Source organism: Mus musculus, chromosome 7, assembly GCF_000001635.26.
Source record: "Mus musculus strain C57BL/6J chromosome 7, GRCm38.p6 C57BL/6J".
Taxonomy (NCBI): domain Eukaryota; kingdom Metazoa; phylum Chordata; class Mammalia; order Rodentia; family Muridae; genus Mus; species Mus musculus.
Window position 1 is genome coordinate 89,324,876 of NC_000073.6, and position 24,347 is coordinate 89,349,222.

General features: G+C 40.0%; 1 protein-coding gene across 7 annotated transcripts in view; it reads right to left on the reverse strand.

The window, feature by feature from the left end:
* Tmem135 (transmembrane protein 135) overlaps nt 1-24,347 on the reverse strand; it is a 264,682-nt gene that overhangs the window by 184,854 nt on the left and 55,481 nt on the right. For 2 of the 7 annotated variants that reach the window (NM_001360746.1, XM_011241911.2), the window contains exon 2: nt 23,534-23,570. The exons of 2 other annotated variants lie outside the window; for them this stretch is intronic. Coding sequence is in view for 2 of the 5 variants with exons in the window: in XM_011241911.2 (XP_011240213.1) it covers nt 23,534-23,570 (37 nt within the window). In the remaining 3 variants the exon portion in view is untranslated. Of the gene's footprint in view, nt 1-13,515; nt 14,049-23,533; nt 23,571-24,347 lie in introns of those variants that run through there. 3 more of the 7 variants (NM_001360745.1, NM_028343.5, XM_030243017.1) reach the window with 2 other exon arrangements.

Genomic DNA, 24,347 nt, shown 5'->3' on the forward strand with positions numbered 1-24,347 from the left:
AAGCAAACCAAGAGTTCACACCCAGGAGGACAGGCAAGTGGGACAGAAGAAATCACAGATACTCACAGGTATGTCCTGACTAAAAAGTACCAACCAATTCACCGTTTGTTGGTACAGCAATGGAGCTCAGTAGCAGAGTACTTGCCTTGCATCCCTGAGACCCTGAGTTCAATTTGAGCACACTAAATAAACAGATGGACGGGAGGTGAGATGGGGAGCTGGTTGCTCAGGGTCTAATCAGCAGTCCTCAGTAACTGATAGATACAACATCTTTAACTCTTTTTTAACAAGATAAAAAGTTATCCAAACCAATCAGTTAAAAAAAAAAAAAAAAACTAACCTTGAAAATTAATCACGACTTAGGATAAACAAACAGCAAGAGCCCAGAAAAAGAAAGTGTTAAAAGATACTCGTGAGTCAGGACTATGACTCTGAGGGTAAAGTGCTTACCACACAGGGATGATGATCTGAGACCCGATGCCTGCAACCTGACTGGTTGTGTACAACCCAAGTAAAACTAGATGCAGTAGTGAATGTCTGTAATTCCAGCACTCCTATGGCAGGATGGGAGGTATAGAGAGATGTCTCAAAAGCTAACAGTTAACATGGTCTGTGCAGTAAAGAACAAGAACAACATGCCTCAAACCACATGGAAGGCAAGGACTAAAACCCAAGGTTATCCTCTGACCTTCATGTGCCTTGTAAAAAGCACGTTCCTGTATTCATACACAAGAACACACACCTGTATATGCATGCATAGACCCCACATATACACAACATACCACACACACACCACACACACCGTACACCACACACATACACACACACACACACACACACACACACACACACACACATGCTTATGTCTTAAGACTTCACTATTTTACCTAAACCCTCAATTTACCTGTTAGGGAGTGTAAAGAAACAGAAGTTGTTCAAAATGGTTTTACTAGCATTTATAACTAAATATGTCTACTACACTTTAAAATATGGATCTGAAAAGAAGGCTTCCATCTCTCAACAGCTTTAATACGGTCTAAGGTAACATTTCTTACTGCTTTGCCTTCGAGAATAAAAAAGATATCAAATTTGAAGGAAAAAAATCAATTTTTGACCAGGGTATTAGACATAGGAAATTGCCCAACAAACTCTAAAAATCAATGATTCCTCATTTCTCTCGATTTCTTTGTGCTAGAGTTCCTGAGGTGAAACCTGAAGCCTCATATATATTCCCTGGCTCAGTCATATCACTAGGTCATTTCCCTGGGAAAGGGGTCTTCCTAGCCCTGCAAACTAGAACAAATTAAAAACCTAGTAACACTGTATATCACCTAATAGCCCTTACTCCAGGTGAAACAACTTTGCTGTTTTGAAGCATCCCCTTTTACCTATAATCCCAGATCCCTCCAGCCCTGTATTCCTAACTTACTATAGACAATATTTTACGAATGAAATGATGGGATAAGAGGCACGGTGAGAGGAAGTGAAGCCTGAGTGAAGAGTTACACTCCGCTCTGCAGGCTGTAGATAAGGCCGTGGACACATGAAGAAATCCACACTATCCTAACTCATGGTCTCCTGTGCACGACTGTTTCTGGGGTGCAGGTTTGAAAAGAAAAGCAAAGGTTGGGTTATTTCAAAAATCTGCAGCATAATGACCCCAACAGGATGCTGGGTATAAAACAGCATCTGAGCACCAAGTCACCTTATGGATTTTCAGAGTGAACTTAGCTCCCCTGGGCTGGAAACCCAAAATGTACTTTCATTTTCAAAATATAATTTTGAAGTATATATATTTTTCCAAGTAGACCACTCTTACTTGAAGAGAATTCCTAATGACCACACAAAAATAATGTTTAGAAACATTCAGGATTTAAAGGCCTTCTAAGCTCCTTTTAATCAAATAAATACATGTTTTATTGAGAATCTGCTGGCTCCAGAACAGAAGGGAGGATACTATCTTATCATCTAGAATATGGATTCAAATCCATGTTACTTCATCCCTGACCTATGGAGCGGCTGGGGGAACCTGAGCCACCTACACTCTGTAGCTGATAAGGGAAAGGCTGGATTGAGAAAGCGTTTACTGCAATAGCAGGCTCTCAACTCTCAACTACAAGTGATCTGTTGGCAGTCGTACTTTGCTCTCAACAGATCAGAAAAAAGAATAACAAGAAGTCATCCAGGAAAACAAGGTCAAGGGACTCAAACTGGAATGTTAATAAATACGCTCATTATTTAAAAAAAAAAAAAAAGACATTGCTACTTTTACAAATGAACAGTAACAAAGCAAGAAGAGGCATCATTGACTTAATAAGTCATTCACTTACACTACATAAATGAGACCTCAAGTGAAGTCAATTTATGACTCCATGATCTCCTAGGGTCAGATAAGCAAGACAGTTTTTAGCAGTTTGCATTATTTAATGATTTTCAAAGATTCTTAATTAGCTTTGTTTTTAATTTTTTAAAGAACCTCTTAAAAAATAATGTGATAACACACTTTTAATACCAGATACAAACGTGCATTTCTGTGGGTTCAAATCCAATGTGAATTACACAGAGAGTTATAAGCCAGCCAGGGATACATACGAAAACCCTGTCTGGGGGGGGGGGGGGGGCTATTACCAAACATTTACACCAACACTGGTCTTTTTTCTCTTTAGAAAGGATGCTAAACCTCTGCCTTTAAAACCTCCATCCATATCACTGAGCTGATTTCATACCTGGTGGTTTTCAAACCTTTTGCAAAGTAACTGGATGCTTGATAAATTTTTTTTTTTTTTTATCCCTAGGAATCCCAATTCTTTGTTAAATATTTACTAAAGGCCTAAGATAATGACCTGAATGTAGACAGGCTTATGAGATTTTAACCATAAACTTGTTAGATATTACAGTCCTAGTAAATACTGAATAAACATTCCATATTCTGAAGAGAGACCTATATAACTAAAGGAGAACGAAAACACAGTATTCCTTCCCCAAAGTGCAAAAGAGTGTGTGTACTTTGACTCAACAAAGGAGCTATCTAATCTAGCACACTGGTCAGGCAGTCCTGAAAGAACCCGCTTAAGAAATAGTTTTAAAAGGTTAATGAACAACTTGTCCTTCTTAGGGAATGTTCCTAAGTATTGAACACTACAGGATTCATACTCCGAGTGTGCACGTATGCATTTTAAAATACCACATCAGCATGGGTGCTATGCTCTACACCAGCATGAGCGCTAGCTATGTTGTCCTTAATTTTTGTCTGGGGCTTACATTTCATAATGGTCTGTGGTAGGTGCAGAAAGTGAGGAACACCATTTATTTTATATGTGAAGTAATAGCTAACACCCAAAGTGCAAAATAAAATTTTGTTTTTAAATTATGTGTATGCATGTGTCTATGTACGGTTAGGTACACATGAATACAAGTGCCTGAGAAGGCCAGAAAAAGGCTCTGGATCCTCAGAGCTGGAAGTGAAAGTGGTTGTGAACCACCAGATGTGGATGCTAGAATCTGAACTTGAGTCCTCTGGAAGAGCTATAGGTGTTCTTAGCCACTGAGACTCCCTCCAGTACTAAAATATAATTTTTAACAGTCTATTTAAATATATGTTGTTAGCATAAATTACAGAATACATTACAAGTGAACTTTAGTGAGCATCAATCTTCTCACAATTGTAAAAATACAAAGATTACTATTATAAAGAATAGTGTAAGACTGGGTAAGACAGGTAATAGAAGCAACATCTGTGTGACCCAGTGAAGAAAAAGTGTCAGAATAAGAAAAACAAGGGCAAAAAAACCAGACTCTTCCCAAAGAAAAGAAGGAGCTTCAGAAATCCCCACAATGAATGAAGATGGAGAGAAAAAGAAAAAAAAAAAAAAAAAGACACCTGACTAGAGCTCCAGCCATGAGGTTCCCAGGCAGGGGAGCTGAAGCATCAGCCACAAGGAGAGGAAGGCAGCTCCAGAGAAAGGAGCTCCATGGTCCAGCCCAGGGGCAAAGCCAGTCTTGGGGAGACAATGACCACTGCACAGGAACAAGTCAGAAGTGAACAGGCATACCACTAGCTAAGTGGCATGTGGCCAGGTGCCATCTTGGAGGGAGTCAATTGTTTAAAATTGAGTATCACTGTGTAACTCTAAACAAGCAAGTGTATGACAAGAACTTCAAGTCTCTGAAGAAAGAAACTGAAGAAGATATCAAAAGATGGAACAATCTCCCGCCCTCGTGGATCAGCAGGATTAACATAGTAAAAATGACCATCTTAGCAAAAGCAATCTACAGATTCAATGCAATTCTCATCAAATTCCAACTCACTTTTTTATAGACTTTAAAATAGCAATTCACAACTTCATATGGAAAAACAAAAAAACCCAGGATAGTAAAACAATCCTGTACAATAAAAGAACTTCTGGAGGTATTACCATTCCTAATTTCAAGCTGTACTACAGAGTAAAAGTAATTTTAAAAACAAAAATAACCCATGGTATTGGCATAAAAGCAGACAGACTGATCAATGGAATTGAATTGAAGATCCATAAATAAAGTCACCTACAGACACTTGATTTTTGACCAAGAAGTCAAAACCATACAAAGGAAAAAAAGACAGCATCTTCAACAAATGGTGTTTTTCTAATTGGATGCCTACATGTAGAAGAACAAATAGATATAGCCATCAGCCTGCACAAAACTCAAGTCCAAGAGGATCAAAGATCTCAACATAAAACCATATACACTAAATGTAGTAGAACAGAAAGTGGGGAATAGCCTTGAACACATTGGTGCAGGAGACAACTTCCTGAACAGAACAACAGCAGCTCAGGGACTAAGACTGACAACTAATCAATGGAACCTCTTGAAACTTAAAAGCTTTTGTAAGGCAAAGGAACACAGTCAATAGGACAGAAGGAAAAGATCTTCACCAACTCTACATTTGAAAGAGGGATAATATCTAAAAGATATAAAGAACACAAGAAATTAAACACCAGCAAATCAAATAACCCTATTAAAAATAGGGGTGCAGAGCTAAACAGAGAATTCTCAACCAAGGAATCTCTAATGGCCAAGAAGCACTTAAAGAAATGTTCAAAGTCCTTAGTTATCAGAGAAATGTAAATCAAAATGACCTGGAGATTCCATCTTATACCAATCAGAATGGCTAAGATAAGATGAATAACTCAAGTGACAGTGCAAGCTGGTAAGAGGGCAAACTTATGCAATCACTTTGGCAATCAATCTGGCACTTTCTCAGAAAATTAGGAACAGTTAGTTCTACCTCAATACCCAGCTATACGACTCCTGAGCATATACCCAAAAGATGTTCCACCATACCACTAGGACACATGCTCCACTATGTTCAAAGTAGTATTATTCATATTCATAACAGCTAGAATCTGGGAACAATCTAGATATCCCTCAACAGAAAATAGGATAAGGAAGATGAGGTATATTTGCACAATGGAATACTACTCAGCTATTAAAAACAATGGCATCATGAAATTGCAGGCAAATGGATGGAACTAGAAAATATCATCCTGAGTAAGGTAACCCAGATCCAGAAAGACATGCATGGTATGTACTCAATTAAGTAGATATTAGCCATAAAGTACAGGATAACTACGCTACAATACATAGACCCAAAGAAGCTAAGTAACAAGGAGGGCCCAAGGAAGGACTCTTGAATCTCAGTAGGAGAAATAAAATAGACATCTATAGAAGATGGAGGGAGGGAACTGGATGGGAGAAGAATGGGGTGGAGATCAGGTGTGGGGAAGGGAAGGAAAGGGCTGGGAAAGAGAACAGAAATTGGTGGGGAGGCAGCTCTTGGTCTGGAGGAGACTCCTGGGAGTCTTGGGGGATAACTATAACTGTGACTCCTAACAGCGGGGGATATGGAACCTAAAGAGGCCACCTCCTACAGCACACAAGACTGCCAGTGGAGGGAGGTGACATCAAGTGTCTTAGTCAGGATTTCTATTCCTACACAAAACATCATAACCAAGAAGCAAGTTGGGGAAGAAAGGGTTTATTCAGCTTACACTTCCATACTGTTGTTCATCACCAAAGGAAGTCAGGAAAGGTACTCACACAGGGCAGGAACTTGGAGGCAGGAGCTGAGGCAGAAGCCATGGAGGAATGCTGCTTACTGTCTTGCTTCCCCTGGCTTGCTCAATGTGTTTTCTTATAGAACCCAGGGCCACCAGCCCAAGGATGGCACCACCCACAATGGGCCCTCCCACCTTAATCACTAATTGAGAAAATGCTGAATATCATGGAGGCATTTCATCAAGGAAGGCTTTCTCTGTGATAACTCCAGCTTGTGTCAAATTGACACACAAAACCAGCCAGTATACCAACCAACCCACAAAACTTACAAGAAATGCAGGAATAAAGATGGAGCAGAGATTGAGGGAATGGCCAACCAATGACTGCCCCAACTTGAGACATTCCATGGGAAAGAACCAATCCCTGACACTTTTAGTGATATTCTGCTATGCTTGCAGACAGGAAACTAGCATAACTGTCCTCTGAGGGGCTTCATGCAGCAGCTGATGAAAACAGATGCAGAGACTCACAGGCAAACATTAGGCAGGGCTGGGGACTCTTACAGAAGAGTTGGGGGAAGGAATGAGGAAGCAGGAGGGGTCAAGGACACCACAAGAAGACCTACAGAGTAAACTAACCTGGGCCCATGGGGGCTCACAGAAACTGAACCACAAACCAGAGTATGCACATGCTGGACCTAGTGCCCCCCACACACATATTTATAGCAGATGTGCAGCTTGTTCTTCATGTGGGCTCCCTAACAATAGGAGTGGGAGCTGTCTCTGGCTCTGCAGCCTACCTTTGGATCCCTTTCCTATAGCTGGGCGGCTCTGTCTGGCCTCAGTGGGAGAGGATGTCCTTAGTCCTGCTGTGACTTGATATACCTGGGTGGGTGGGTGGGTACTCATGGGGGTGGGGCTCCCTTTCTCTGAGGAAAAGGGGAGAGAAAGTAAGGGGAGGGAGTTTAAGGGTGTGGCTGGGAGGAGAGGAAGGAGGGAAGCTAGGATCAGGCTGTAAAGTGAATATATAAACAAATTAATAGAGAAATAAAAAAAAAAAAAGCTGAATTGCATTTGGGTCCCAAGTACAAGAACCCACCACAAATGTGAGATCCTGAATTTAAGTTCTATACTCTAGGACAGTGGTTCTCAACCTTCCTAATTCTATGATGCTTTAATGCAGTTCCTCATGCTGCGATGACCCCCTCCCACCCATAAAAGTATTTCATTGCTACTTCATAAGTGTAATTTTGCTACTTTTATGAATCATAATGTGAATATCTAATATGCAGGATATCTGATATGTGACGCTCCCCTCAAAGGGGTGATGACCCACAGGATGAGAATTACTGCTCTAGGTTGAGACACTGCCTGGGGAGACAGGTACAGAAAACAAGAAGTCCAGATGCTGACCAGACAAAAAGCGTTGACATGGACAGGACTGACCTAAGTGGTTGAAAATGTACCACTTAGAGGAAATCAGCCTCATGTTTAGAACCTGGAGCAAAGTTCCTCAGCTGAGAGTTACTCTAGAATATAAGAGCTCAGAACCTGAGGTCTGGTAGCCTGTCAACCTCTGGTTCAGACTAACTGCTGTGTAACACCAGTGGCTAGCACACACTTCTCCAAACAGGCTCACACCAACTTAAGTCTTATTAATAGTTAAGACCTTACAAGTTCATCTGGCACAACCCTGTCCCTTACCACACTCAGCAGTCCTCAACACTTAAGACTGACCTGGAAGGAGCCCTCTCTAATATACATGCCATCTTTTCTTGGTCCTGTATATACCTTTCTTTTTTCAATATAATGTTGCAATGCCTTTTAAGACATTTTATGCTTTTTTTTTTTACCTTATTGCTGTGTTATTTTTTTTTTAATTTTTTATTAGGTGCTGTGTTATTTTTCATAAAACTGTAAGACTATATTCACATATTTTTAATTACTGGACATTTTTTCTTTCTTCTCTTCTTTGAGGGGGCTGTTTCGCCTCTTTTCTAGTATGCATTTAGTAGTATTTTGAATTCTGACTTATCCTTATTTGAGGTGTTTTATTGTTGTGATTAAACATAAAGAAAATAGACTAAGCTAACAGCATACAGAATGTTCCCTGGGGCACACTTCCCAAATCTAGGGAAACAATACATAAGAAAACACAACCAGAACCGTAAATACACATGACAAGAGATGAACCCCTCCATAATATATTATAATCACAGGGCAAAAGCAAAAGAAACACCATTGGAGTTGTAAGAAAAGAACACCAGCTCACTCACAAATGCATGCTCATTAGAGTAACATCAAATCCCCCATTAGCAACTGTAAAACCAGGAAGCATAGATCAATACATTTCAAACCCTGCAGTGAAATAACCACCAACAAAGCTACTATGTTAAATTAACAAGGTAACGGAGATAAATTTCATGAAAGCAGGAAAGAACTTTTATGTGAACTGCAGAGAAGACTACATTTCTGTAGATATATTCAAAGTTCTTTTTGTCAATGGTATTTATTATATATTTAATATATTAATGTAAATATATAATAAAACATATTAAATATAATATATATATATATATATATATCTTTTACTATAAAATAGCAAACCCACAATACCAGGATGAGAAAGAAACAAACAAATCATTCAACCAATCACAAAAGCAACCAACAAAAATATATGGGTCAATAAAACTCTTCCAATAATAACTATAAATATAAATCACTTCAACTCCCCAGTAAAGAGATATAGACCAGTTGACAGAGTTAAAAACTATATCATGTCAGGTAATCTGTTGGGAAAAGCATTCCCCACTTATACACCCATAGCCTAAGGGTCAAGATATGAATCAGTCTACAATGAGAATGGAAACCAAAACCAAGTTGGTGTAGCTATTCTGACACTGGATAAACTAGTCTTCAAGCCACCATTAATCAGTAGAGACAAAGGCCATGACATATTGATAAAGTAAACAATTCATCAAGACATAAAATTGTAAAGACATATGTGTTGAATGTTGGATGCTGGAATTCACATCTTAATAATAATATAGTAATAATCATAAATATCAACAAATAAATAAATAAAATCATAAAAATATCATTATTATTAATATTAAAGGGCTTCAAAGTCAAGTGTGTACTGATACAAGAGTACTAGGCAACTTGAGTAACCCAGTCTTCTCTGGGTATATTATTGAAGCTAAAAATGAACACAGAAATTGCAAAGTTAAACTAAACCATTGATCAAAAAAATGTTAGGATACATATACAGAAATATGTCCTTCTCTCTAGCCCATGGTTACAAATAGAAAATGAGAAAGTCAAGTAACCAGCATTTGCAGCAACATAATCCTACTCCTAACACACTAAAAACTCAACCCATTTCTGTGAATGTTAACAAAAAAGAAAAAAATTAAAGATGAGGAATAAAAACAATAAAATATTGTTAAACAATACCACCCTTTGGAGGCAGGTTGTTTCAATAAAATGCATGATTGATTTGGTGAAAGGAAAAACAAATAAGGAGTCATTATCACTTATGAGTGTGTATATTTGAAGTCACCCATACACATAGCCACAGACCCAAGTTTCATTTACAGCTATGCTGAATCTCATCTTTCCAAGTTTGGTCTCTCTTTAGGGACTCCATACTTCCTAAGATAAGATCACACGTGTCAATATATTTACATAGAGAATAATGGTTCATATTAACAGCCATTCTTGGAGACTTAATGCTAGAGGTTTAAATGACCCCAGGATTGCCGAGTGAAAGGATTTAACGTAATCAAGTTCTCATGGGAGGGGGAGGAACTTTGTGTGATTAGAACTATATGAATTGATTTGCTATAACTTTCTGAAATGTATCTTTCTCTTTATCAAAAAGTGGACTGTAATGTATCAAAAGATGGCCTAGTCGGCCATCACTGGAAAGAGAGGCCCATTGGACACGCAAACTTTATATGCCCCAGTACAGGGGAACGCCAGGGCCAAAAGGGGGGAGTGGGTGGGTAGGGGAGTGGGGGTGGGTGGGTATGGGGGACTTATGGTATAGCATTGGAAATGTAAATGAGCTAAATACCTAATAAAAAATGGAAAAAAAAAGTGGACTGTATTAGCCACTGAATCATATTTGGCATTTTATATTCCTTTTATACTCGAATTATAAACTCTTCATCAGAATAAAAAATGAGGTGTCTACATTTCAAACCTGTTTTAAGCGGAAGGTAAATTCTAAGATGAAAAGAAGCCTGAAGGCAAATGCAGAGAACAAGAGAGTCCTGTGAGGAAAGCACAAGAGACAAAGACTGTCAGGCCCATTTCACAGGTTCCACAATACACTTCCTCATCAAGTCTTCCAGGCAAGCCACCTGCCCTTCAGATGTCTCCATTTCTATCACTGAAGACACCAGTTTCCCCCTGACTTATACTCCTATAAACATCAGCAGGTCCCCATGCTGTCCCCACATCCTCCATCCTCCTGTCCTGTTGAGTCTTCCAATGAGAATAATGCCTCTAAAACTGCCCTTTCATTTTCTCTGGCAGATGCCAAATACCACCCTGCTCCTGTACTACTCCAGCCTATCCACTCATACCTGAACTCATTCACAACTTCCCCATATGACTGGTTCTGAATAAAAGCTGCCTGCTCTAACAGGATTTCAATAGCAACTCCACCACATTGGGGGCTTATTATGTCACTTGCTATTCCTACACACTGCCACCCCACTCCAAGTCCAAACAACAGCCCTAGAACATGGGAAATTATCTTCTAGCACCTTAGAAACAGAGATTTTTCCTTTGCTCACGCTGCAAGTGATGCACAGGTGGGATTCCATGTGAGCTAAACCTCTCTCAACCACGAGGTAAAGCAACTACATCAACTCCTAAGTGGCCTTCCAACTCCAACTAGAGTGAGCGATGCAGGGTTCCTTGTCTTTAGGCAGCATGTGTTCCTTTAACCACCATAAGCTTATCCTTTTTTTTCTTACTACCCGAAGCAAGATTAATGGCTCTAATTTTTTGTTTTCTTATGCATGAAGTGAGGATAATCTGCAGATGGAGTCGCAGCTCTAGAGGATAAACGTGTGAAGAAGCAAACACAGAATGTTCAAGAGGAATTATAGTTCCCAACTACATTCAAGTCTTTGGATTTATACAATGTACAGGCTCTTGGTTTTACAAACTCTTGGATTTCTCCCTGGGGTCACAGTATTATCCCCCTCTACGGATACACACTCCACACATCTACACCATGAATAAATGCCCAAGCTTATTTTCAAAGTCAAAATGAAATTCCACTAACTCGGACTACAGTCAACTTCACTCCTGAGTGGCACTGGAGGAGAAAGGAAAGACAAAAAAAAAAAAAAAAATACATATTGTAGACACATTCTGACCTAGGGCTATAGTTCAGTTGGTAGACTGCCTACCTAGCATGCATAAGCCTCTGCATTTGATAGGAGAGCTGTATAAACCATGCATGATGGTGCATATCTGCAACCCAGGACTGGGAGGTCACCAGTGAATTAATTATCTTACCACATTTACACATACATACACACACACACACACACACACACACACACACACACACCAGGGCCAAAGTCAAATTCTACTGCTTAGCCTTGGTACCTGAAATAAGCTAAAATTTTCTAATCTCTACTTTACTTAAAATAAAATACAAGTCAGTTCTCACTAACCGCTTCACAGCCACTGATAAGCAGCAACATAAGATAGGAAATTTGTTCTCAAGTAGTATTTAATCTAGTTGAAAATGTAATAGTGACACAAGTCCTTTCTTGATCCCCACCAACCCTATCTTGTTAGAGTAGGAGAATCTCTGCTCCAGTTGCTTCCCTGAATTCCCCTAACACTGAATAGAATCAGTATATTGTTTATGCTGTAGATATAATACCAGGCATTCCACAAATATGTGTCGAATGAATGAACGAATGATGCTATAGATTTCAGGAGAAATTAAATTATAAACACTTCAACTAGTTCCTAATCCTTGAGGTTAAGAGTAATTTTTGAACAAATTACCTGGAATAGTTCTGCTTGCCTTTGTTTTGTGAGGGGTAGGAGATGGAGGAACAAGACAAGGATTCAGAACACAGGACCTTGAACATGCCACTAAGTTAAGTCCCCAGACTAGAAGAGTCTTCTTGTACGGCTGTTTAAGAGTCCAATGTATTTATAAGTGTTTACAGAAATCTGGGGCAGAGTTCAACAGCAGGACTCTTATCTTGAAAGTACAAGACAACAGGTTAGAATCCCAGCAACACCAAAATAATAATAACATAGTAACAAATATAAAACAATGGCTGGCCAGCATTCATATAGAAAAGCCAGTAACAACAGTCTTTAGGGAATGTATGTATATAGATACAGATAAACGTCTATATTGGTCAATGCTCTAGATCTTCACTTAACAAGGCTGGTATTCCCCAGTGTCTACACTACGTTAGATTTTATCAGAAATGTACTCTCTAGCCCCCACCAAGACCTACTGAATCAGAAATCCCATTCTAACATGATCCCTGGGGTTTCCTTAAAATACATTAAAGTGGGGAAGCACCAGTTTACATCATGAAAAGGGAACTTGGCTTCTGCAACCTCTCAGGGAGTCACTGTCTTTTCCTGTGTTCTGTCTATAATTACAAATTAGACTTCTCCATTAAGTTACAAACATAATCATACTGTCAAAGATGTCATCAGCCCAAATTACTACCTCAATGAGAAATAAGAATGGATCACTCATTGAGTATTGAACGAACTTTTAGGAAACATACAAAACATACAAAAATGATGTCTACCTTCTCAGCATACAGACAAATGGGAAAATGACAATGAACTTCAGTAGCCAAATAGCACATCTTCAGTGCCAGGATGTGGGAATTTTCTCCCACACAGTGGCACTCACTAGGAGAAGATATCTTTATCAGTTCTCGATGTTACTGGTAGGTTTCCAGATACTCTCTCTAAGCTTCCCTACTTGTAAATCTGTATAAGAAAATGACCTCAGCAACACGCCACTAAAACACCTTCAACGAAATCACCGCACAAAATCTCAAACCAGGAATCTACTCTGGGAACTTACGAAAGAACAAACCGTCAAGTGGCATCTCTGTCATCTCAAACAAGGACAAAATCTGTGACTAAGCAGGCTTGGGGTGGGGGTGGGGGGGTGTACAGAACACCCTTTTTCATATGAAAATGGGGCCGGAGAGTGGTAAAGTGGGCTGAGGGGACACTGTGTGCATGCATTGACTAAATATATACACAGCTCCAACATCTCTCCATCACAGAGTCTCTGAATCCAGGTTCTCAGAGCGATCAAGTGTAAGGCACTTGACCCTACCTGTCCAGAGCACATCCCCATCCTAGCAACAGGTGTCCAGTGACAGTTCACCATCGGGGTCCCCTCCCCCTCCTTCCGCCTAGGACTCCCCCCAGGCCTCTCACCACCCCTAAAGCTGACCTAGAAGCAACGAGCCCCGGGAGGCCCTGCACCTGCACCAGCGCCAGCCCTGCTCACCAGGTACAGGGGTGCGTAGATCCTGAGGGACTCCTCCAGGGCGCCCCAAGTGATCTGCAGGAAGGAGACCCTGCAGGAGGGGTGCCAAGTGTGGCCGATCTCGTAGCAGTTATGAGGGATGGACTTGCTGAGGGCCGCCATGACGAGTGGCGGTGGCAGCTGCGCGTGGTCAGGGGAACGCAGGGTTCGGCAGGGGCGGCAGACACGCAAGGGCGAGGCGGGCGCCGCGCGGGCCTCGGCGTGCGGGGTGCGAAAAGGTCACGGGAGCAGGTTACTCAAGGCCGGAGTCCTCGGATGTTGGCCGTCCGCGTATGGCAGCGCGAGGGGGCGGGGCGCGCACGACGGAGGCGGGGAGGGGAGGCGCATGCGCGCTCCCGCGGATGGGCGGGCTCCGGACGGGCAAAGGAAGCGAGCACCTTCACCCTCCGAATAGGAGCACGACTCAGAGAAGCACAACCGGGAGCGTGATGGTGGATCCCGCCTGGGTCGGGCTATATAGCTCAGCCCTTGTCCTGTCAAAGCCTGGCCAAAAAGAGCAGAGGGTAGTGGAACAAAAGGATTCTGTGTCTTTGCTGGGAGATGGAGGCACTTGCACCACTGTTGTCCCTCGTCCCATTGGTTCACCTAAGACTATCTGCGGTTGCAACACAACCTTCAACATTCTTGCTACTTGCTCAACCTCCTAAGCTCTATTGTGCCTGTGAAGTCTTGAAAATACTAATTTAGATGTGTTTAAATGCATGCTATATGGAAAGAGACAGTAGAGAGACCTGCCAGCCCCTAATGGAGTCCTAGCAACAGAATCCTTCACAAGTGCTTATCACCCAAGCAACATACAGAGCAGAGGCAGCTGCAGTGCAATAGAACTCCTGCCTGGCTAGAGAGCTTAATCTAAAACTGATTGCCATGACAATCCACCTGCCATATAGCCCTTGTGTATAATAACCTGCTTTCTTTGGACTTGTAAATTCTGTACTTTTTAAAGCAGAAAGGCTTTACCTTTAGATCATTCTCTCATATTTATTCAGTTCCTTCTACAATATTTACTAAACTAATATGATTTTCCAGCCCCTGTTTGAAACCCTGGACAGACAGATGTGGAAAAGCTGTGTTTCTGCTGCCAAGAAACTAATGTTCTAGAAGTGAGAAAAGTAACAGATAAGACAGGTGTAAACTATCTGCAAGATGCCTAGCTGTATACATTTTATGTATGTTAAATACCCTGCTAGCTATCACCTGTTTGCTGTGCTGCTTATAAAATGACCACTTCACTAACATGACATCCACACACTAGCCAAAAGGGCCAGAGAAAGGAGAGGGAAGAAAAACTTCTCAGGCTGTGCCTGGCAGCACACATCTGTAATCCTAGCACTTGGAAGGCTAAACAGACAGGTCTGGAGTTCAAGGCCAGGCTGAGCTATGCATTGAATTTGAGACCAGCCTAGGACTCTATCAAAAGACCTTAGCTTTTTCAAAAAGTAAAAAAAAAAAAAAAAAAAAAAAAAAAAAAAAAAAAAAAAAAAAGATAGAAACTTTTAGGTAAGCCTATGCAAATCTGTCAGCTAACATTTCAGCTTGGGCAAATGGCAGCTAAAGGCTGATAGTTATATCACTGCACAAAATGGCAAAACAGATACTAGAGACACTAATAGCATCAGCCATAGTCGCCTCTGGCTACTCAAACATCTGGACACATCATTCTTCCCCACAGATGAATGTACTTCCCATGAGAGACAACTGAAAGTGCCCAATGGTATGACATCCCTTTTGAAGTTCAAGATCTCCCTGAAGATCTGCTGTCCATTTTGTCACCCCACTCAACATGCCCAATATAGAATCAAAAATGGGAACAAAATAATCACTGTGTTTAAAAAGCTCTCCAGCTCAGAAAGGACATGGATCAGAAACACACAGTGTAAGCTTGTGCCAGCAATCACACGAATTACAACTCAAGCTTACCTTACTAACATCAAGAATCTATTCCTGAAAGCCTGAGGGTCTACAAGAAACAATGTTAAAAACGTTTTAGGTGAAAGACAAAGTGCATTATACACAAGCCTCCCTTCTTTGATTATTTGAAGTAAAATATTAAATATAAATAAGAGACCATCATATGGTGATCCTCAGCACTTTATTTTCTTTTTATTGAAAATGGTTTTTCATACAGCATATTCTGAACGTGGTTTTCCCTCCTTCGTGTCCTCTAAGATCTTCCCCACTACCCCATCCATCCAACTCCATGCTTTCTTCCCCCCCACCCAACCCCCCACCCCATCTCTTTGGAAACAAAAAAGGTAAATTTTAAAAATAAACAGTCAGACAATGTAAACAAGCAAAGAAAAAGCACAAACACACACACACACACACCATTACACATAAAATGGGTAGAGAAATAAATAAGGAAAAGACAAGTGAGGTTTTAAAAAAATGCACAAAGTTTTGTGAGGCACTACATCTCCAAAAAGACCATTAAGTGTGCTTCATGGTGACTATCTACTGCCGCACATGGGACCTCCCTTAAGGGTGATTTGTATACCCAGTAAGAATCCATGGAGAAAACTATTTATTTCTTCTTAATGAGCGGTTGTCAATTGGAGATAGCTTTTGGATTAAGGATGAGGGCTTTCGTGTCCAGTTCCCCTCTCACCACCAGGACCCCATCTGGCTTAAACTTGTGCAGGCAGGTCCTGTGCATAACGACTGCAGTCTCTGTGGGTTCACACAGACATCAGTCCTGCTGTGTCTGGAAGGCATTGATTTCTTGGTGTGCTCTATCTCTTCTGGCTTTTACAATCTTTCTGCCTCCTCTTCTGCATAACTCCCTGAGCCCTCAGCGGAAGAGTTTGATAACAGCATCCCAATTGTGACTGTTTCAAGGTCTCTCACTCTCTACATATCATTCAGTTGTGGGTCTCTGTATTCATTCTCATCTGCTGCAGGAGGAAGCTTCTCTGATGGTGACTGCATGGTACTTTTTAAAACACCAAGTTAGAGTTGGGATATGGCTCAGTAGTTTAACACTTGCCTAACAGGCTGGATGACCTAGATTTAATTCCCAGCAACACAAACACACACACACACACACACATCACCCCATAGTATGAGTGGTAACAATTAGTTACTTCTGAATATAATAGATCATAGAGTTTGCACAGCTTATACAAAAACAGTGTTTGCCAAGTGGTATAGAAATTGTATACCAAGAGATAAAAATATTTTAAAATTACAATTAAAATGAGCAATTTCTTTTTATTAACTAACCATCAAATGGAGTCTTAGAGTTCAAAGGAACTTGAGAACACGATTATTGTCACTGATGCCAAAGCTAGTGGTGCTGATAGGTGGGTAGCTACGGGGCAATCTGAGTCACACTCTTAGGATTACAGGAAAAGAAGGGTTCTCATGTCTACTGCTGTTGTAGAGACTCCAGGATAGTATTTAGAACAATGGTTCTCAACCTTCCTACTGCTACAACCATTTAATACACTTCCTCATGTTGTGCCAACTCCTAATCACAAAATTATTTTCACTTCCACTTCAAAACTGTAATTTTGCTACTGTTAAGAATCATAATGTAAATATCTGTGTTTTCCAGTGGTCTTAGGCAACCTCCTGTGAAAAGAAATTTCACCCCCCAAAGGGGGTCATGAACTACAGGTTGAAAACCACTGCATTAGAAAGTCCTCACAATAGGGATCTTTAAATATGAATGGCCCCCAGAGTCTCTTATGTTTGGATGGCTGGTCACCAGGGTGTGGCATGACTTGAGAGGATTAAGAGGTGTGGCTTTGACTGAGGAAGTTTGTCCCTAGGGTTGGACTTCAAGGTTTCAAAAGCTCATATCAAGCTCACAGTCTGTTCCTCTCCCTATAGACTAAGGTGTAGCTCTCAGTTACTGCTCCAGCAACTGCCTGCATGCTGCCATGTTTCCTGCCATGATGATAATGGACTAACCCTCTGAAACTGTAAGCAAGCCCCAATTAAATGCTTTCATTTATACTAGTCACCTTGGTCATGGTATGTCATCACAGCAATAGAACAATGACCCAGACAGGCTCTATAGCTTAGAATAATAAAATTTTTGGCAATTCTGTTTGCAGTAGTTTACATTTTTAATTTATAGAGTGTAAGAAGATATATAGCATCATACTGGTTTCCAAAACAGGATTGTCATCACACTACCATTATGCTTAAGGAATGTGGATGTGAGCATTCCCTCTGCATGGGCCATTTGTTATTTTGGGCTGGATTGTGACAGTAGATACTCTCTTTGGGCCTTCATTGTTTTTTTTCAAAGAAAGGGAGGGAATGAGGGGAAAAAATGAAGGAAGGAGCCAACTCGGGGCTTGAGCATCATCAGCAAGCTGAACCAAAGTTTCGCCAGAGAAGATGCATAGTAAATGGAGAAAAGGGAGTAATCTAACAGCTTTGGTAGAATTCAAAGACTTGAAGAGATGAGTTGGAAATGGTCGCTCTTGGGGCTGGAGAGATGGTTCAGTGGTTAAGAGCATTCACTGCTCTTCTGAAGGTCCTGAGTTCAAATCCCAGCAACCACATGGTGGCTCACAACCACCCTGGCGCCCTCTTCTGGGGTGTATGAAGACAGCTGCAGCGTACTTACATATAATAAATAAATAAATCTTTTAAAAGAAAGAAAGAAAATGGTTGCTCTTGCAATATTGGCAGGTGTCAATAGAAAAGAATGGAGGTGTCCTCAAGATGTGATGCAGAACATTTATTTAACAGCACAAAATGAGTTCAGATATATATGAAGCCATTAAACATATATTCAGAAACAAGCATGATACAAATGGTGGTACTAAGTAGACCCTAGTACTTCTTTATTTCTACAATATTTGGTATTCACGTATACTTTGTTGGAAGAAAGCAATGTTACAAATAGCAATGTTACAAATAGTTACAAAATAGTTACAAATAGCACATTATTTGTTTCAACATGGTTTCATACACACACACACACACACACACACACACACACACACACACACAGCACAGCACAATCAACTTATTTAAAGCAATGTTTTCTACTTTTTTTTCTCCTTTCTCTCTGACATTACATAAGCTGTTAATGTAGGCAGAGGCTGTGGTTCAGTTAGTAGAGTGCTAGCCTATCACACACTAGGCTTTGGGTTTAATCCCCAGCATCACACAAACCGGACATGGCAGTGCACACTTGTAATCCCAACGTTCAGGAAGTGAGACTGTGAGGACCGAAATCTCAAGGGCAGATCATCCTCCCCAGTTATACAATAAATACCAGACCAGCCTGCCCTCCGTAACAGACTCTTTAAAAAGTTCAAAGATTAAATATACATTTTCCCAAAGAAACATTAAAACAAACACTTCCTGTCTTGGATTGAGAGTTAAGTGGAAAATGTCTTTATGTCCTTGGTAGCACTTTTGTCCAACTTGAAAGGACCCAGGGAGAAAAATCTCCAAACTCCCACAGCCTTGACAAAGAATCCACATGACTATACCTGGATTTGAGCTTTTCCTTAAACAAAACCTTGATTTCAGAACTTTTTACCGTCTAGAGACACGTGGAATGAAAAATAGCCATTTTCTTGTTTTGCCTTGTTTTAAACTAGAAAGTCCTAGAATTCTTGATATTCTCCTCAAATTCTTTTTTAAAAAATGAGAAGATTCTTTGTACCTTATTGCTTCTTTTCTCCCCATATATGTGTTTTTTAAAAAACCAGTTAATACTTTCAACATTCTATCTGGAAATTTCCTTAACCAAAGACAGAAGTCCATTGGACAGTTTCCATAGTCCACATTTTGAGAGGCAATGGTGTTGCCAAACTCTACTATGTGAGCAGGTTTCTTTTTTTTTTTTTTCTCCAGTCTCTGGCGTTCTTCACAAGCCTTCAAGAGTTGCCTAAAACACTCTCAACAACTTGACAATATTTGGTTATACTTTTATAACATACCCGGTATCTAGATTATTTTGATAATTTATGGTTATTCTTTGAAGAGAAAAATGCTAAATGAGTATAAACTGAATAAGAGGAGGTGTGCGGAAGGAATGCCTCAGAGGTCAGTAACATCTCTAAAGAGACAGGGACGTTTCTAAAAGTGTTAGTATAGGATTGGAATCAAAAAGGAGGGGCTACCAAGACAACAGAATCACATTTAGAGAGATTGCCCTGAGCCCCCAGTTGTTCCGGACTCAACAAAAACTCTCTCCCCTATCAAAAAGGACCCACATGCCTTCCTGAATGGATGTCACTAAACATTTGACTTAGCAAGTTCATCTTTCTCTGAGCACAGAAGCACCAAATGGACTCACATTGTGGTCTGGCCTCTTGTGTAGCTCTGTCTCTGGTGAGACCCTGGGAAGGATGGTGTGTTTGGTTTTCTCAGTGTAAATTGGCGTTGGATTTGGGCATCCATTTATAAGCTTGAGTGTGTCACTTCGCTTGGGAGAAATAAGGTCTCCCTCATTGCACTAGCAAAGGTTTCCAGCTTGTGTACTTTGCAGGTGACAACTGCTGAGCTAGTCAAGAAAGTGTAGGCAGTGCTGAGGTATCACATGCATCCTAAGGCTCACAGAGCTTAAAAGAAGCAAGGATTGCCCTGTGTCAATTGAGCTATAATTTGTTCTCCTTCTTTTGTATTTTGTTTCTTTCCTTCTTCCCTTATTTCTTTCTTCCTCCCTTCCCTTCCTTCTTTCTTTCTTCTTCCTTTATATTTCTTCTTGCTTGTATGATGTGTGTATGCGTAATTTTCAGTTACCATACATAGTAAAATATATAAAACTACAGAGTAAAGCTGGCAAGTCTTTCATTATTCCTTTACTCCTGAAACTCCAGGAAGATTAATAAAAGAATATTTTCAACCACAGAGAAATTTCTTGTGTGCCCCTTTTCAATAAATATGCCTACAAAAAAAAGGAAAGCTGCTATTCTTTTTTTTAAGATTAGAATCTCTTTTTCTCAGATTTTTCTTTATCTATCTATCTATCTATCTATCTATCTATCTATCTATTTATTTAATGTATACAAGTACACTGTAGCTGTCTTTAGACACACCAGAATTGGGCATCAGATCCTCTTATAGATGATTGAGAGCCACCATGTGGTTGCTGGGAATTGAACTCAGGACCTCTGGAAGAGCAGCCAGCGCTTGTAACCTCTGAGCCATCTCTCCAGTCCCAAAAAAACTGCTATTCTAACTTCTTTGCTTCTTCCTAAAATGTTGTATTAATAGAAGCAAAAACTGAAATTTTGTGTACCTGGCTCCCTCTACTCAAAATGTATTGCATATTACTATGTGTTGCTACAGTTCATTCATTCTTATTGCTGAGTAAATTTTTAATGTATGTATCAAAAACAGGTTATACCTTCTGGGATGTGTGAAGCTCTTATGAATAAATCATCAGAGAACGTTCTTTCTTTGTTTTTTATTGTTTTTAACACAGTCTCAAACTCTCTGAGTAACTCAGAATGACCTTACACTTCTTATGCTCTTTCCTCTGTCTCCCCTATAGGCATACATCACCGTATGTAGTGTATGTTGTGCTGATGGACCCCAAGACTTCACTCAAGGACTCCATCAACTGAGCTACATCCGCAGACCTACATGTGCTTTTGTTAGCCATTCTGAAGTCATATGCTTTTGTTTCTCTTGAGTATATACCAGGCAGTGAAGATACTGGTTCATGGCAATGGCTACATGTGTAACTTTGGTAGATGCCGTCCATTGTTCTGGTTTTTGTGATCCATGAGTTGAATTGGTTTAATGATACTTCTGCTTACATTCTGTTCCTGGAATCTAGTCACTTGTCCCCAGCCTAGCTTTAAAGTAGAAGAGGAACTGCTTTGTGTGGCGCCCTTTCTGCATCACCAGCAGAAGACGAAATGAGACTTATAAGCTCAGGCTGATTATATCTGCTGTAAATGACGAGCATCAAGACATTTGCATCGCAGCTAGATCTTGGTTGACTATTTTTCATCTCTTTGAGTAATGTGATTGTTATTTTTAATGAATATATGCTCATCACTATAACTAATACAAGTTGATCAGTTTCAAATAACTTTATTTTAATCAACCTTTCTATAATCATAAGCTCATCCAAGGCGGGGTCTACTTCAAATTCATCTTCACTTCTCTTACTTTCTTGGTATAAACCAGCATTCCATTGTGGATAGAATCAAGCAAAGGCCAGGGTGCTCCTCTTTAGTATTACCTTGTAAAATGTAAGACTATATACAAGAGTTTGTTTCCTGGCCTGCTTTTAACAGAAGGAGAACAAAATGAACAGCTTATCATTTCTTTGCTCACTAAATCTCTTAGGATTGGTGCTGTGGTGGAAGGAGATCTTTAGGAAAACTAGTGTAATATAAAAGATAGTCAGCTGCCATTTTTTCTCAAGCTATTGCATATTTTCTGTCTCTTTAAACAATATCTCTCAATAAAATTCAGCATCTATTTTCTGAAGATTTCTTCCCTTACGCTGCAGGAATTCATGTAATTAACAAAATCTAATTCCCTTAAGTTGTGTTTACTTCTCATCTGGCGGAAAATTGGAAATCTTTTTGTATGTTCTTTTGGCAGATCTATTGACATTTTACATCTATGGATCTTATAGTCCAACAATTCTAATCTTAGACCATTTTTCTACAGATATATTGAACAAAAAATTCTCCAGCCCTTTTTATAAAACAAAAAAGTAGCAAAAATGCATATGTTCATCCTAAGTAGATATGTACAAGTTATGATGTAATTACCAACATTAAACAATGAAGAAATCAAAAGGAGAAACGTGTGGACATACACATTTTGAAGGATATTCATTATATTATATCAAAAGAATAAAATTGTAAGCTGTGGCATAACATTCATTGAATAAGGAGTACTTTATGTATATAGTTACAAGCATGTTTGCATAATCACTGAAAGTAGTATGCATGAATATACAAAGGGATGCGAGAGCATCTCACCTTTCACTTTATGTGTGTCATTCTTCTAACTTTTATACGTTATACTTTATGGGGCTGGGGGAGCCATAGAGCCATGTGGAACAGGTCTAGAGTAAACATGGGATGGAGGCATGTCTAAACCCTGGAAATCTCATCCTGAGACCATCAGGAGAAGGACTCCTCCCTACCTGCGCCAGGCCTGCATATCCCAGTGCAGTAGACCTGTAGTACCCACACCTTCGAGACACTTGAAGAGGTCACATAGTTCAGTGGCCAGGTTACAGGTTACTTCCTTTCCCCTTATAAGATCATGTCCACTAGTGCTCGGAATTCCCCCTTATGCAAACAAAGCACCCCATAAACACACCCTGGCTGGGACCAATGATGTTCAGTTACCCCATAGCCTCTATTCACCCCGAAAAGTTTAAATAGCCTATGTTTCTCCCAAGTAAATAAACTGCTCAATGAAACCTGCCTCTGGAGAGTCTGTGCACAGCTGCCTGAGGTCTCCATCCCCCTGGCCTTTCCTGCCTCTCTTTCCTTCTCAGAGCACCCATCCAATCACAAGGCAGGCTATGCACTTAAGAGAGGAGGAGAGAGAGGGAACAACAATACTTACAAATATTTCTCTTGCTTTCATTTATTTTTAGGTCAAAAATGTTTATTGTTCTGAATCATTAAATGTCCAAAAGTCAATATTTTACTTTTCTTCCATTCAAAGCTAAAATATTAATAATATTTGCTTAAATATAGAATTAGAATTTACAATAAAGTCTCCATCACATTTTACAAGTACTTGTTTTCTTGTATAGAATTTTGTTGACTAGAAACGGAATGTCATTGAATCCTCTTTTTTCAAATCTGTACTCATAACTTTTCTCTTCCCTGGGACAAAATGCCTGTTGTAAGCAGCTATAGGAAGAAAGATTTCTTTTGGCTCACGGTTTCAGTCCTGTCTCCACATTCTTGGGCAGAGCATCATACTGGAAGGAGCAGATGCCAGAAGAGGTTCTTCTTACCTCAGCAGACAAGAAGCAGGGAAAGGAGTGGTGTATCCTGGAAGAGGGCAAGGCACAGTATAGCCCTAAGTTCCTGAGTAGCCTGATGCCTCCAAGTAGCCCTTACCTCCCACCTTTCCCAGCTCCCAATAATGCCTTCATATTCTAAGTCCATCACAGAGTTAATCCACTGATCAGTTCAGAATCCTCAGGGCCTAATTCAGACCGGAAGCACCTGGACACACCCAGAAGCGCACTTTGCTAATCTTGTAGGAGTCAAATAGCTATAACTTCACTCTCACTAAAATAAAAATAGCAATCTCATTTTCACTAGCTTAGATCTGATTTACTATTTTCCACCATTTGGTCATAGACAATAATTGCAACAGCACTTCAGTATCTGTGACATTATCACCACAGAGGTCACAGATCCATTCATGTTATCATTAATACAAAGGTCTGAAAAAAAATCATCAATTAGCTCTCAGGCATTCTATAACTTATAGTTGTTGCAATATCATAAAAATTAGTATTTTTATAACTAAATAACTGATTTCTCTTATTATCCTAAGCATTCTACTTTATACATTTCAAAGTAGTATGATCAGAAGAGATCTATAGTGGTCCTTAAAGTTTCAATACACCCATGACCCAAACCTATGATTTAAATGACTGTATTAGCTCTCTTGTTAAAAAAAAAAAAAAAAAAAACTCTGCAAATGCTATACGCCTTGGCCTTCCATTGGTAGCTTTCCTTCCCATCACTTTCCCTTTATGACCAGTTTAGAGAGAGCTAGAGGACTCCAGTAAGACGTGCACATGGCCACACTCAGCG